The sequence below is a fragment of the Eurypyga helias genome, unplaced genomic scaffold (assembly GCF_000690775.1).
Source record: "Eurypyga helias isolate BGI_N326 unplaced genomic scaffold, ASM69077v1 scaffold14123, whole genome shotgun sequence".
NCBI classification, from domain to species: domain Eukaryota; kingdom Metazoa; phylum Chordata; class Aves; order Eurypygiformes; family Eurypygidae; genus Eurypyga; species Eurypyga helias.
In genome coordinates, this window is record NW_010242011.1 from 1 (window position 1) to 13485 (window position 13485).

Here is a 13485-nt window from a genome sequence, read left to right on the forward strand (position 1 = left end):
CTTTTGCCAAAGATTGGAAAGTGCAATTCCAAGATTGAAAAACTATGTCTTAAAACCGAAAATCCTCTTTTGCTGGTTTGTCTGTGGCTATGTCTTGTGGCAGGCACTTAGAATCACAGAACGGTTTGGGTTGGAAGGGACCTTAAAGACCATCCAGTTACCACTCCCCTGCCATGGACAATGACACCCTCCACTAGACCAGGCTGCTCCAAGCCTCATCCAGCCTGGCCTTGGACACTTCCAGGGATGGGGCATCCACAGCTTCTCTGGGCAACCTGTCCCAGTGCTCCCCACCCTCTCTGGGTAGAGTATCTTCCTTACATCTAACCTAAACCTCCACACTTTCAATTTAAACCCATTACCCCTTGTCCTGTCACTACCTGCCCTTGTAAAAAGTCCCCCCCCAGCTTTACATTTGCTTAGTTATCTTTTATTTAGCAGCTGGTTTTGTTTGGGTGGACTATAGTGAATTCCCCTTCCCACAGGCAGAACTTTTTCTTGTTTTAGAGTATCTTCCTTACATCTAACCTAAACCTCCACACTTTCAATTTAAACCCATTACCCCTTGTCCTGTCACTACCTGCCCTTGTAAAAAGTCCCCCCCCAGCTTTACATTTGCTTAGTTATCTTTTATTTAGCAGCTGGTTTTGTTTGGGTGGACTATAGTGAATTCCCCTTCCCACAGGCAGAACTTTTTCTTGTTTCTGTTTTTATTAGTGGTCCCACAGTACCCTTAAGGATGTGCAAGCGTGGGCTTTTGCCACAAGGCAAATCCTGCTCTTTGCATTTTCCTGGGCACATTCTCTCCCATATGGCAGCTACTTCCATATCCAAGTGAGGGAGGAGCAGGTTCTGGAAACCATCCTGGCTAAAACCTGAGTGGTTTTTTTCTTAGTGCTTTCCAGCTGGATCAGTCCCAGGGTTGACCTGATCATGCGATGCCATAAATGCTTGTGCTGCCATGGAAATTCCATCTAGGAAAGGAGAATTTGGGAACCTGTGTTCCTTCTGTGGACAGCCCCACATAGATTGGCTTAAAGCAATTTCATTTTTATTGGGGGGAGTGACAGAAGTGGTGCTGCCTTGGGGCCCCCAGCAAGGGGGAAGCCTTGATTGAGCCCCTAAGTTCAGCGTTGCGTTAATGCTGACCGGGCGCTGCTGGTGACACCTTGGTCAGCTGCTCCACGCAGCGTTAACCAGAGGCTGCCAAGGAATTGCTTTTTAGGTCCACCATGCTTCAGCTTCCTCACAGTTGGACAGACCCTTCCCTAACAGGCCAACTTGCATTATGGTCCTTTGGCAATGGTGGAAGTTGACTACAAGCTCTATAAGCCACTGTTTGGCGGTACTTTTAGGTCAAAGGGAAACTCAATTTTTTTTCAGTTGCTTTATTTCAGTGCATTCATCAGTATCTTGCATAATGCGTTCACAATAGGTCTTCTTGTTATCTTCTGTTAACTTAACAAGATCTTAGACTAGAGGACATCCAGAGCTGCTTCAAGCTGCCTGTGCGTTTTGGAGACCTGTTTTGCTTCCGTGTATGCATTTTGTAACCCTACAGTTTGAGAAGAATTCAGCTGCCTTAGGGGCAAGAGGTGTGACATGTGGTTATGCCACGAGGTCTGAACTCTGTAGCAACCTCTGTTTATGCAGAGGAGCAGAGCCAGTTCTGCCTCAGCATAAATCTGAAATCTTTTAAGTCAATAGTTCTTAATGGTTCTTTAAAATGAAAATGTATTTATGTCAACCACAAAGTCAGGGATATTAGGTTTCTATCAGATGTATCTTTAATCCATATGAGTTTATTTTCTATTAAATTGAACACTTGTCTTTCAGGGTCTGGTATCCAGTATTTGCATGAAAACAGGATTATACACAGAGATTTAAAGCCTGAAAATATTGTTCTTCAGGATGAAGGTGGGAAGGTAAGTCAGGTGGCCTCTGTCAGTGGTGTTCCCACTGTCATTTCTGGAAGTTGTCAGCAGCTCTGTCTTGCATGAGAGAAATAGAAAGAGAACAGGTAGGTTGTGGCATTGAACTGGGCTGAAAACTGCACTGTGAATTTACTAAAGGTTTACATCTTCTTGAAGCCACACATCCTATTCTGCTTATTCTTAAATCCTTGTCATTAAAATCAAACAACTTTTGCTTCCATTCAGGAATCCTTCCTGCAACAGGACATGAATGAGATGAGATTGTAGCATGTACCTGTGTTTGTGGCTTTGAGGGTTGCATGTGAAATCAGACTAGTTCAGAGAGTGAGCCTAATGGATTTCTTAGTGCAAATTGTTTTCTCTATTGTTACTCTTCAAACAAATAACCTTAAATTTCCAGACAAAAATGCTTGATACTCTTTGGCCAAGCTGTAACTAGCAAGCTGCTTTAAATGAAGTTGAGTCTAAGGTGAGATCTGTGGACAATAAATAGGTGTCTATAGGTACATAGGTGGCAAGAGGAAGATTAGGGAAAATATGCACCCTCTCCAGAAGGAAGCAGAAGGACTGGATTCCCAGAATATGGAGAAGGCAGTGACGCTTCATGATTTTTTTTTTTTTTCCTTGAAGGGGAAACATAACCCCCATCTTTAAAAAGGGAAAAAAGGAACATCCAGAGAACTACAGGCCAGTCAGTCTCACCTCTGTGCCTGGTGAGACCATGGAGCAGATCCTGCTGGAAACCATGTTGAGGCACATACAAAACGAGGAGGTGGTTGGTGACAGCCAACATGGCTTCATTTGGCCTGACAAATCTGGTGGCTGCCTATGATGGGTTCCATGGTGATGGTGGATAAGGGAAGAGCAGCCAGTGTCAAACACTTTGCACAAGTCCAGGTAGATGACACCATCCTGCACGACATTCTTGTCTCTAAAGTGGAGGACATGGATTTGATGGATGGACCGCTTGATGGATAAAGAACTGGCTGGATGGTTGCACCCATAGAGTGGTGGTCAATGGCACAGTGTCTGAGTGGAGACCCACGATGAGTGGCGTTCCTCAGGGGTCGGTGTTGGGACTTGTACTGTTTAACATCTTTGTCAGTGACATGGATGACAGCATTGAGTGCACCCTCAGCAAGTTTGCTGATGACACCAAGCTGTGTGGTGCAGTGACACGCTGGAGGGAAGGGAGGCCATCCAGAGGGACCTGGAGAGGTGGGACCATGCCAACCTCATGGAGTTCAACAAGGCTGTCCTGCACCTGTGTTGGGGCAATCCCAAGCACAAGTAGAGGCTGGGTGGAGAATGGATAGAGAGCAAGCCTGAGGAGAAGGACTTGGGGGTGCTGGTGGATGAAAAGCTGAACGTCAGCCGGGAGCCCAGGAAGCCGACAGTATCATGGGCGGTGGAAGCGTGGCCAGCAGGTCGTGGAAGGGGATTCTAACCCTCTGCTCGGCTCTTGTGAGACCCCGCCTGAAGTTCTGCACCCAGGTGTGGAACCCTCAACATAAGAAGGATATCGACCTGTTGGAGTGAGTCCAGAGGAGGCCACGAAGATGCTCCGAGGGCTGGAGCACCTCTGCTATGGGGACAGGCTGGGAGGGGTGGGCTTGTTCAGCCTGGAGAAGAGAAGGCTCCAGGGAGACCTTGTTGCACTTGTCAGTACCTGAAGGGGCTACAAGGAAGCTGGGGGGGGACTTTTTACAAGGGCCTGTAGTGACAGGACAAGGGGCAACAGGTTTAAATTGAAAACAAGGAAATTTAGATTAGATATCAGGAAGAAATTCCTCACAGGGAGGGTGGTGAGGCACTGGAACAGGTTGCCCAAAGAAGCTTTGGATGTCCCATCCCTGGAAGTGTCCAAGGCCAGGCTGGATGAGGCTTGGAGCAACCTGGTCTAGTGGAAGGTGTCCCTTCCCATGGCACGGGGGTTGGAAGCAGATGATCTCTAAGGTCTCTTCCAACCTAAACTATTCCATGGTTATATGGCAACGCCAGCTACGAAAAGCATTAACATGGTGTCACATGCCAGAGCTTCACTGTGGACTTTCTCCAGAATTTCCATTCTAGTTTTCCTCTTCTCAAGTCTTTGTGTCATTGCACAGATTTTGGTTTGTTTGAGTCTTTTTCTCTGAGTTTGCTCTCCTGATTAACTGTCTAAACTCTTTACAGATTGTTCACAAAATAATAGACCTGGGATACGCAAAGGATCTGGATCAAGGAAGTTTATGCACTTCGTTTGTTGGAACATTGCAATATTTGGTAAGACTTTCATGTACATAAGTGGTGTGGTGTTGCTGTGTTTCATAGAATCACAGAAGTGTGTGTCGGAACCTACATGGCTCCCTTGTCCAGCCTTCCACTTGCAGCAGCACTGTCATGTGCCAGCACTAGGTCAGGGCAGCCATGGCGTAGCCCAGCCAAGCCCTGAAACCTCCAGCACTGGAGATCCCGCACCTTCCTGGGGACCTTTTCCAAGGGTGTTCCCTCTCCAGGGCAGGAAGTGTTTCCTCCTGTTCAGCCTGAACCTCCCAGACTGCGATCTGGGGCTGTTGCCCCTGGTTGTATCACCTCTCACTTCCAAGATGAGTTTGGCCCCGTCCATCCCTTCCTGTGCCACAGCTGGGGGCTGCTTTCAGCATCCACCCTCCTGCCTCCCCACAGCCAGACCCAACAAGCCCAGCCCCTTCCCATATATCTCCTTGTGGGTTGGGTGCTCCAGGCCCCAACCCCCTGGGCAGCCTAAGCAGGACTGCACTGGGGTCCTTGTGCTGCTCTGGAACTGGGGGCCACATCTGGATGCAGTTTTGTCTCTGCAGAAATGTAAGAATAGATGACCTGAAATACCACTTTCAAAATGTCAGTTTATAATCCTTTTTAGGCTCCAGAACTCTTTGAGAATAAATCCTACTCTGCTACTGTTGATTATTGGAGCTTTGGAACGATGGTGTTTGAATGCATCGCAGGATTTAGACCTTTCTTACATAATCTGCAGCCGTTTACCTGGTAAGATAGTTATTTATTCTGCAAGAGGTGATGCCAGGCCATAGGAACGACAACTACTGTGTGTGGTGAGGTGACAGTGTCAACCAGAATGATAAATTTATTGTTAGTTAGGTGCTGAGGCTGTTGGTCCGCTAAGCTTTGCCGAAGCCTTTGATGCTGTGCTGGTATCGATGACCGTTATATTGGCTATTTATGGGTATTGCATTACGTGCTTACGACGTTGTATGGTAGCCCCTTGTCATAATGATTCCTTCACAAGCAAAATTTGAATCAAAAAATACCTATTATTAATGGGAAGAAGTGGTACAGTCCTTTGTTCAGCTAGGCCGTGAGGTTAGTTATTTTCAGCAATAAATAACACACAGCAAGACAGAGCATGTTTTGTGTAGTAAACACACAGTTGCATGGTTGTAAGTAACTTTACAAAAGTGACACTGAAAGATTTTAACCTGCATATGGATGTTTCCAGTTGCTCTTTGAGGGATAGATGAAGGGGCAGAAATACATATTTTTATAATTCCACTTTTTTACCTTGCAACATCAGGAGTGTACATAAGTTTGGTTTTCAAAAGGGTGATTCTGCAACAGAAAAAATATGAAACTTAACCTTTCCTCCCGTTATTATTTCAATGTTATCAAAAAAGCAAATTTGAGGTTTTATGCAAGTGTTAACTTAAAAAAATCACTATGTGTTAACGAAAATAATTTTAACCAGTATGCTGCAGTAGTTTCCCTTTTAACTGCTAATTCTAGGGATTTTATTCTTTTACTTGTTCAGTATTTGTTGCATTTTTTTCCAACGTGGAAAACCTGATTTCCTAATCTAAGTAGTAGAAAACTAATGAAGGAGACTAGAAACAGCTCTTCCCTGTCCGTAAAAGAAAGAAGACAATGGCACAGGCCACACGTCTACCTTCAGTGGAGTTACCAGGGGTAACTCCACCTGGAGTGCTGCGTCCAGCTGTGGAACCCCCAATATCAGGATATTGACCACTTGGAGCGAGTCCAGAAGAGTCCACAAAGATGCTCAGAGGGCTGGAGCACCTCGCCTATGATGAAAGGCTGCAAGAATTGGGCTTATTCAGCCTGGAGAAGAGGAGGCTCTGAGGAGACCTCATTGCAGCCTTCCAGTACCTGAAGGGGCTACAAGGAAGCTGGGGGGGGGACTTTTTACAAGGGCCTGTAGTGACAGGACAAGGGGTAACGGGTTTAAATTGAAAACAAGGAGGTTTAGATGAGATATCAGGAAGAAGTGCTTCCCGGAGAGGGTGGTGAAGCACTGCAACAGGTTGCCCAGAGATGTTGTGGATGCCCCATCCCTGGATGTCTTCAAGGCCAGGCTGGATGTGGCTTTGAGCAACCTGGTCTAGTGGAAGGTGTCCCTGCCCATGGCAGGGGGGTTGGAATTAGATGATCTTTAAGGTCCCTTCCAATCCTAACCATTCTATGATTCTATGATTCAGTTCCAGTTGGGGCTGACTGGGACGGAGAGCAGGCTGGCAGCTTCTGGGAGCAAGAAGCATTGACCGACTGTCAGCTTGGCCTGGGGAATCCTGCTGCTCCGGGAGCAGCTGAGCGCTGGGCAAGCGTTTTGCTCCTGCCGTATTCAATTAGCCCTTTACAAAAGTAACATTATTGGTCTATCTAGGAAGGATTTTATTTTCTAGGCATGAAAAAATCAAGAAGAAGGATCCAAAGCACATCTTTGCTTCTGAAGAAATGAATGGAGAGGTTCGCTTTAGTACCCACTTGCCACAGCCTCACAGCCTGTGTGGGTAAGTGTGTCGTTTTGGCTACATGGGATAATTTCTGGCTTGTCTTTTAAACTGAGGGTTCCTTCTCCTTTATCCCAAGCACTCCTGCTTTCCTCTTGCTTTCCTGTGAGGAGTGTTTCAAGCTCCCCGCAAGACACCATTTACTGTTAAGGAATAGCCCGTAGCCACATGGGCTCTCCAGTGGCAGTTCGCCCTGCAGTCTGTGCAACAGTGGCTGTTCATCTTGCAGTGTGAACCCTGTGACTGCTTTCCACCCGTTACCACATGGCTACCTGATAACTTGATGGTATTGAATCTCTTGAAGCTTCTAGTACTTGTGTTGGGAAAAACTCTGGCAAGTCCAGCAGCAGCTACGAAGATGATCAGAGCCTGTTGAACAGAACATACGAGAGGCCCAGGAAGCTGGGCTTCCTCAGTCTGGCAAATACAAGGCAAAGCAGGGCTCTAATTTTGTCTTCTGCTGTCTATTTGGGTGTTAGAGAAAAAAGGGATCTAGGCTGTTCTCTGGATGGGGGTGGAGGCAAAGCAAAAGCATCAAAGGCAAAAGCACAAGTTATATGGGAATTGAAATTTAGGCACAGGAAAAAGGTTGGTTTTCCCATGCTAGTGATGTGTCCCTGGGACATGGCTCTTGAGCAGTGGGGGATCTCCATCCTGGGGACTGCCCAGACTCACTTGGACACAGTCCTGAGGTGTAGCTGTGACATTGGCCTTGCTGTGGGCTAAGGCTCAGACCAAAGACCTCCAGGGCGGCCTTCAACCTGATTTAATGGGTCTGTACCAAGTCAGAGTCTGATTATTTGGTACTTAGCGCTCGTGTCTTCAGCAGTGCAGCGCAACTCACTGGCATGGGCAGATTTCTAGGAAAAGTACTGACTTGGGATTGAAATAAGTGGCTTTGTGCCAGTGCTTTGGGCTTTTTGCCCTGTGTAGTGTTTTCAAGACGTTCTTGGCAGTAAGGTGAAGTGCTTCTTGTGTGGATAAGCACGGAGGAGAACCTTCTGGGCAGCTTTGCAGCATGACGATGCTTATTCTGCAAACGAGGCTTTGGAAACTATTCATTTTATGTGTATCATGGATGGATTTTAGAGGAAAAAAACAGTTTGCCCCTTATCCGTTTTGATGCACCGTTCTGCTGTGTCAAGAAACTTTTGACTTAACGTATTCGTGACAAGGGAGAAGTGTAATGCAAATTATATCAGGTGGGCATGTGCTTCCTGTGGAAGACTTGTTAGAGCGGGGATACTCCCTCTGTATGTGTTTTCCTCCCCTTCCAGGGTGAGCGACTACAGCTGTTGTTCACACATTTGGTGGATGTTGCACGCATATGGTCTCTGACCAGAGAGTTGTAACCTTATTGCTGTTGTGAGACCCTGGATTCCTAGATGCACTGAGTGTTGTAGAATATTCTACCTTCTCTTTCTCACAGCCCATCTGTTTTAGTTTAATTGTAGAACCGATGGAGAACTGGCTGCAACTGATGCTGAATTGGGATCCACAACAGAGGGGTGGAGGTTTAGATCCTGAGACAAGTCGTCCGAAGTGTTTCCTAATAATGGATTACATACTGAATTTGAAGGTGAGTGAGAGTTGTTATCATAGAATGGTTTGGATTGGAAGGGACCTTAAAGATCTTTTGGTCCCACCCCCCCGGCCCATGGGCAGGGACACCATCCACTAGACCAGGTTGCTCAAAGCAACCTGTCATCTTCGTGGCCTCCTCTGGACTCGCTCCAACTGGTCTATATCCTTCTGATGTTGAGGGCTCCACAGCTGGACGCAGCACTCCAGGTGGGGTCTCATGAGAGCAGAGTAGAGGGGGAGGATCCCCTCCCTCACCCTGCTGGCCATGCTTCTCCTGATACAGCCCAGGATACGGTTGGCTTTCTGGGCTGCCAGCACACATGGCCGGCTCACGTTCAGCTTTTCATCCACCAGTACCCCCAAGTCCCTCCCCTCAGGCTTGCTTTCAATCCATTCTCTGCCCCAGCCTGTACTTGTATTTGGGATTGCCCTGAGCCAGGTTATTGGGATTAAAGGCCTGTTGAAAGCATCTCAGAGGACAGAAAGGGTGTTCAGTAGAGCAAAACTAGAATCCTGGCATCATCCAGCTACAGGATTGTGATGAATGTTTTTGTTGGTATCAGGAAGTGAGTGGATATACAGCCTGTCCAGTATGTATCTGAAGGCAAAGTGTCACCAGCAATATTCATCTCTAGCTTTACACTTGGAGTAGGAGAATGACCCTATATAGCTGTCTGTCTTCTCAGAAAGGACTCGCTAAGATCAAATAATGGCTTAATATTTGCTAATAACAGTTTTCCTGAACTCCACTACTGATTCTGTGACCTCCAGTTCCACATACTATAGTAGTACCTGTAGTAGAACAGAAATATTCATCTGACTCTTCCCCTTCAAGTAATTACTGGGGGTTTGCTGGAGTAAGACTAGCTGAGTCAAGCATATGTAGAAGCCAGAGGATAATTTTGTCTGATCCAGAAGGATTCCAAAGTAATTAAAGCCCAAAACACAGAATATTACACCCATAATTTGAACTTGTCTAAATCTGTACATCATGGTGTGATTTGGGCCCTGCAGCCTCTGCCCAGATACAGTAAAAAGAGAGAGGGCCATGAGAGCAGTGAGAAGACAAACACTGGGGTGTGACAGCTGTTTTGTATGGAGGGATTAAAGGAAAAGGGACTCCCTTTCTTGGGAGCAGTACTGGCCAGCATCAGAGACAACATGGCCTTTATCCTAGCTTGTTACCATTCCTGTGATGTAATTAAGCTGCCACATGGCTTGTGAAGGCTATTTGTGGACAATAAATTTAAAGTTACAGGCCCAGGCTTTGAATTTTATTATGTGGATCTTTACTGCTGAACTTGGTTATTGTAGTTATTGCAACTCTAATGATGCTCTCAGTCTAACGTGTTTTTAATTGCTGTATGCTCCCTCCTAGGCCTCTGTGTCCTTTGTCTTTGACAGCCAGTGACTTGTAAACAACTTGTGCTCTTATTACAGATAGTACACATCCTAAACATGACCTCTGCCAAGATTGTTTCGTTTCTCTTGCATCCTGAGGAAAGCCTTCATTCCCTTCAGATCAGGATTGAGTTTGAAACTGGAATAAGTACTGGCAATCAGGAGCTGCTGTTGGAAACGGGGATTTGCCTGGACCCTCGGAAACCTGCTTCTCAGTGTGTTATTGATGGCGTAGTAAGAATGATTTTGTTTGTTTAATGTCTTTCATGTTCTCAGAGAGTTAAAAATCTTAGGGAAGATAATTTTTCTTAATCTTTTCCCACTGGAGACAATTTGCTCTCTAAGTGTAGTAACTCATAAGGTGTAGCATTATTTCGTTTACCAGGTAACATGAGCCGATTCATATAGTTATACTCGGTCTAAATATTTAAATAAAGTAAGTTGCTAGCAAAAGGTCCTGTTTTTCTGTGGGAGCTATCAAAATCAATTTTTTTTAAGGCATCTGATTAGAGTGTCTGCCCACAGTAATTAGTTCATGGTGTAACCAGGACATTCTGGGTTGGTTAGTGAGAGCTACGTTTGGGATTTCTCTTGTTTGTTCACTTCTCTTTTCTCACCAGAGAGGCTGGGATAGCTACATGGTCTATTTATTTGATAAAAGCAAAACTGTCTATGATGGACCCTTTGCTTCTCGGAGTCTGTCTGACTGCGTAAATTACATTGGTAAGTATGCTGAGGGACAGCTGGGATCTGAAAGCACTGCTTCTCATGTAATATGGAAGTGGGCTTGCCTTACAAATCTCTGTGTTATCCTGAAGGGCACTTCCTAATTCAAAGACAACTGTTTAAGAACCTGGAACAGCCTAACAGAGCTTCATCTACAGTGCTCTATGTCCAAATTTTGTACATATAACAGTTCAGAGAGTTTATTGCCTGCTGTTTGGGAACTCTCCTGTAGAGCAACTTAAGAATTCATTTAAGGTTTTTGCCTTTGTAAGAAATTCTGTGTGCTGAACAGCATCTACCCACCTGAACTGAAGCATTGCCCCACTATACCAGAGCCACCATGTGAATGAAGGCTTGGGAGGTTTACATGCAACCTAATCTTGTAGCCTAGAGGGGGAGACTTTTGGTCTGTGTCTCCACACTACATCCTGGAAAGAAGATCCTGATTTGGGGATTGTGATTTCATTTGCAGAGCCTTCTGCTTTGCTAAAGTCTTGTCCCTTCACACCAAGAGTGTTTCAGTGACACCATGCCAGGAGAGATGTTTGCACACTGAAGTGATGATAGCCCATGTAGACATCTGTTGGTGGTGCTTTTTGTCTTAGGGTTTAGCATCTGTGGAAGTTGAGCACATACCCCTTCATCTTTTCCCTGTGCACAGGTACAAGCTGGCTTCAGCTCCTTGCAGTACTGTCTGCTGAGATTGGGTGGTTTGCATGTTCATGAGCAGTTGTCCTCCTACAGCTCTTGTAGATCTAGGTTTCTGAACCCTGTATCAGCATCCTGAGGATACAGATGACCCCTCTGCCCTGTACTGCTGGCAGCAGATCACAGCTGAAGTGCAGCTATCTCACATGCCTCTTGCAGTGAAAGAACAGGTCCCTCATTCTGTGCTGCTGATCACTTGGGCCCTGTTTGAGGAAATCCACCTTGCTCTGATCCCAGAGCCAAGCTGGTCTGTTTTGGCCATGTTTTCACCAGTTGCAGAACTGCTGCCATTCCCCTGTGGAAGATGTGTGTTAGGGCTGGTCTTCAGAGGCACTTCCCAGAGGTTCAGAACTTGCAGTTGGTCCCTTGTAGTTCTGGGGCTGCTGTCTGGCCCTGGCATCATCAGTGCACTTTTAGACCATGCATGAAAACTGCTGCTCTACTTACAGCTTCCTTTATATGTCTTCTGAAATGACAGCAGTCATCTGCAGGACATAATACATCTCTGTGAAGGTATATATATACCCAATATACCTGTATGAAGGACCTTGTGTATCTCTGTGAAAGGAAAAATAGTGTCAAGGGCCAGGAGATGTCTACTGGGACACTGCATGTGAAGGAAACGCCTTGTGACCTACAGTTACTGTTAAATAGCTTTGTTTTCTTTGGCCTGGCTCTGCAAAAGTACTGGTTTTCACTGTTTCCTTTTACTGTCACTTGGGTTTATTCTGATTTGGTTTTTTTTCTGTTATGGGTAATTTTATTCTGGTGAATCTCATCAAGTGGCATCATTGTGCTGAATCTCTTGGAGCTAAGGCTTTTTACAACATGTTTTTTGTTACCCCAGTATGCTGGCAGTTCCCCATCTTTATAGACAAACACACAGAAGTCCTGCATCTTTTCCTCTTAAACCTCTGCAACAGGAATCTGAGAGGAAATGTTCAAAAGATTTGTAGACATTTTCAGATTAAATACATCAGGACAGTGACCAATATCAATTGATTAAATGGAGTAATGAAACTTGCTTTGCTAGCCCAGGCAACTGCTTTAGATAGCTTTTAGACAAAATCATGCATCGGTGCTGTGTTTCATGCAGTGTGCCCCATGCCTGCTAGTGCCAATAGGCCAGGGTGCTCAAAGAAGTCACAGAATCACAGAATGGTTTGGGTTGGAAGGGACCTTAAAGATCATCTTGATCCAAATCCCCTGCCATGCCATCATTACAGAAAGGGCAGAAGCAAAGGTGATGGATGGGACAAAACTGTTCTTGGTGAGCAATGTAACAAGAGGGGCACCAGCCCTTGTGTTGCACCGTGGGAGGTTGAGGTGTGAGGTTGGAGTAGAAACCTCTCCCACCCCGTATGGGAGGTTGGCAAGGCAGCCTGTGGGGAGGCAGAGTGATGTCTCTTTGCTTGATGCCAAAGTCTTGACTACCAAGAGCACTGTAAGAAAATGAAAGATGTGAGACTTGAAACTGGCCTTCGTATCCATCTGGAAGTGTCTGGCCTCTGGGGCACCCTGGGCAGGACAAGTCATCGGACTGAGGGTGATGCCTACAGATGGTTTCTCTAGCAAGTATCCTTTCCAGGGGAAGCTCCTCAGTAGAGCTTCTTGGTTTTTGAGTTCTCATATGGATAACCTGTCTCTGCTTGCAGGCGTGGAGCTGGTTTTGGCATGAGAAAGCATTTTGGATGTACTGGCCTAGGCTTCTGTCCTCTCAGTGCTCAGAGGGCTTGCAGTTGAGGTCTCAAAATCAAGCGCAGCTCTGCGTTCCTTCATCCTTGTTCCGCTACACCTGCCGAACGGGGTCTGTTGGCTTCATGATAAGTTGAATGTCTTTGGCATGTCTTTTGCCAAAGATTGGAAAGTGCAGTGGAGAAGAAATGCAAGTTGGAAGCTGTTCAGCATGTAAATGGTTGATCAAGCAGTGAAGGTTGGGGACTTTCTCCCTGATGGGAGCACGTCTGAACTGTGGACAAGGCATCTTGTATGAATATTTCTCTTCAAATAGTGCTGTAAAGAATTTACAGTTGTGGCTGGTTTAGAAGTGCAGTCAGGATATCTTTTATATAGGAAAATTTAAAATATCCCATGATGGACATGAGAAAATACAATAGCTGCCTTGGGCCTTTCATGGGACCCTTTATTCCCACTTGCACATTTGCAAGGTTGAAAAATCATGACTTAAAACCAAAAGTCCCTTTTGCTGGTTTGTCTATGGCTATGTCCTATGGCAGACACTTAGAATGACAAAATGGTTTGGGTTCGAAGGGACGTTAAAGATCATTTGGTTCCAACCCCCCTGCCATGGGCAGGGACACCTTCCACTAGTCCAAGCTGCTTCCAAC

The 13485-nt window shown here is 45.8% G+C and overlaps 1 protein-coding gene across 1 annotated transcript in view; it reads left to right on the forward strand.

The window, feature by feature from the left end:
• The first annotated feature begins 1302 nt into the window (after positions 1 to 1302).
• The window catches only part of CHUK (conserved helix-loop-helix ubiquitous kinase), a 26372-nt gene continuing 14189 nt past the window's right edge, over positions 1303 to 13485 (forward strand). The window contains exons 1-8 of the mRNA XM_010148945.1: positions 1303 to 1345; positions 1837 to 1925; positions 4110 to 4199; positions 4819 to 4943; positions 6611 to 6718; positions 8162 to 8297; positions 9743 to 9937; positions 10324 to 10426. Of these exons, the coding sequence (XP_010147247.1) occupies positions 1303 to 1345; positions 1837 to 1925; positions 4110 to 4199; positions 4819 to 4943; positions 6611 to 6718; positions 8162 to 8297; positions 9743 to 9937; positions 10324 to 10426 (889 nt within the window). The remainder of the gene's footprint in view (positions 1346 to 1836; positions 1926 to 4109; positions 4200 to 4818; positions 4944 to 6610; positions 6719 to 8161; positions 8298 to 9742; positions 9938 to 10323; positions 10427 to 13485) is intronic.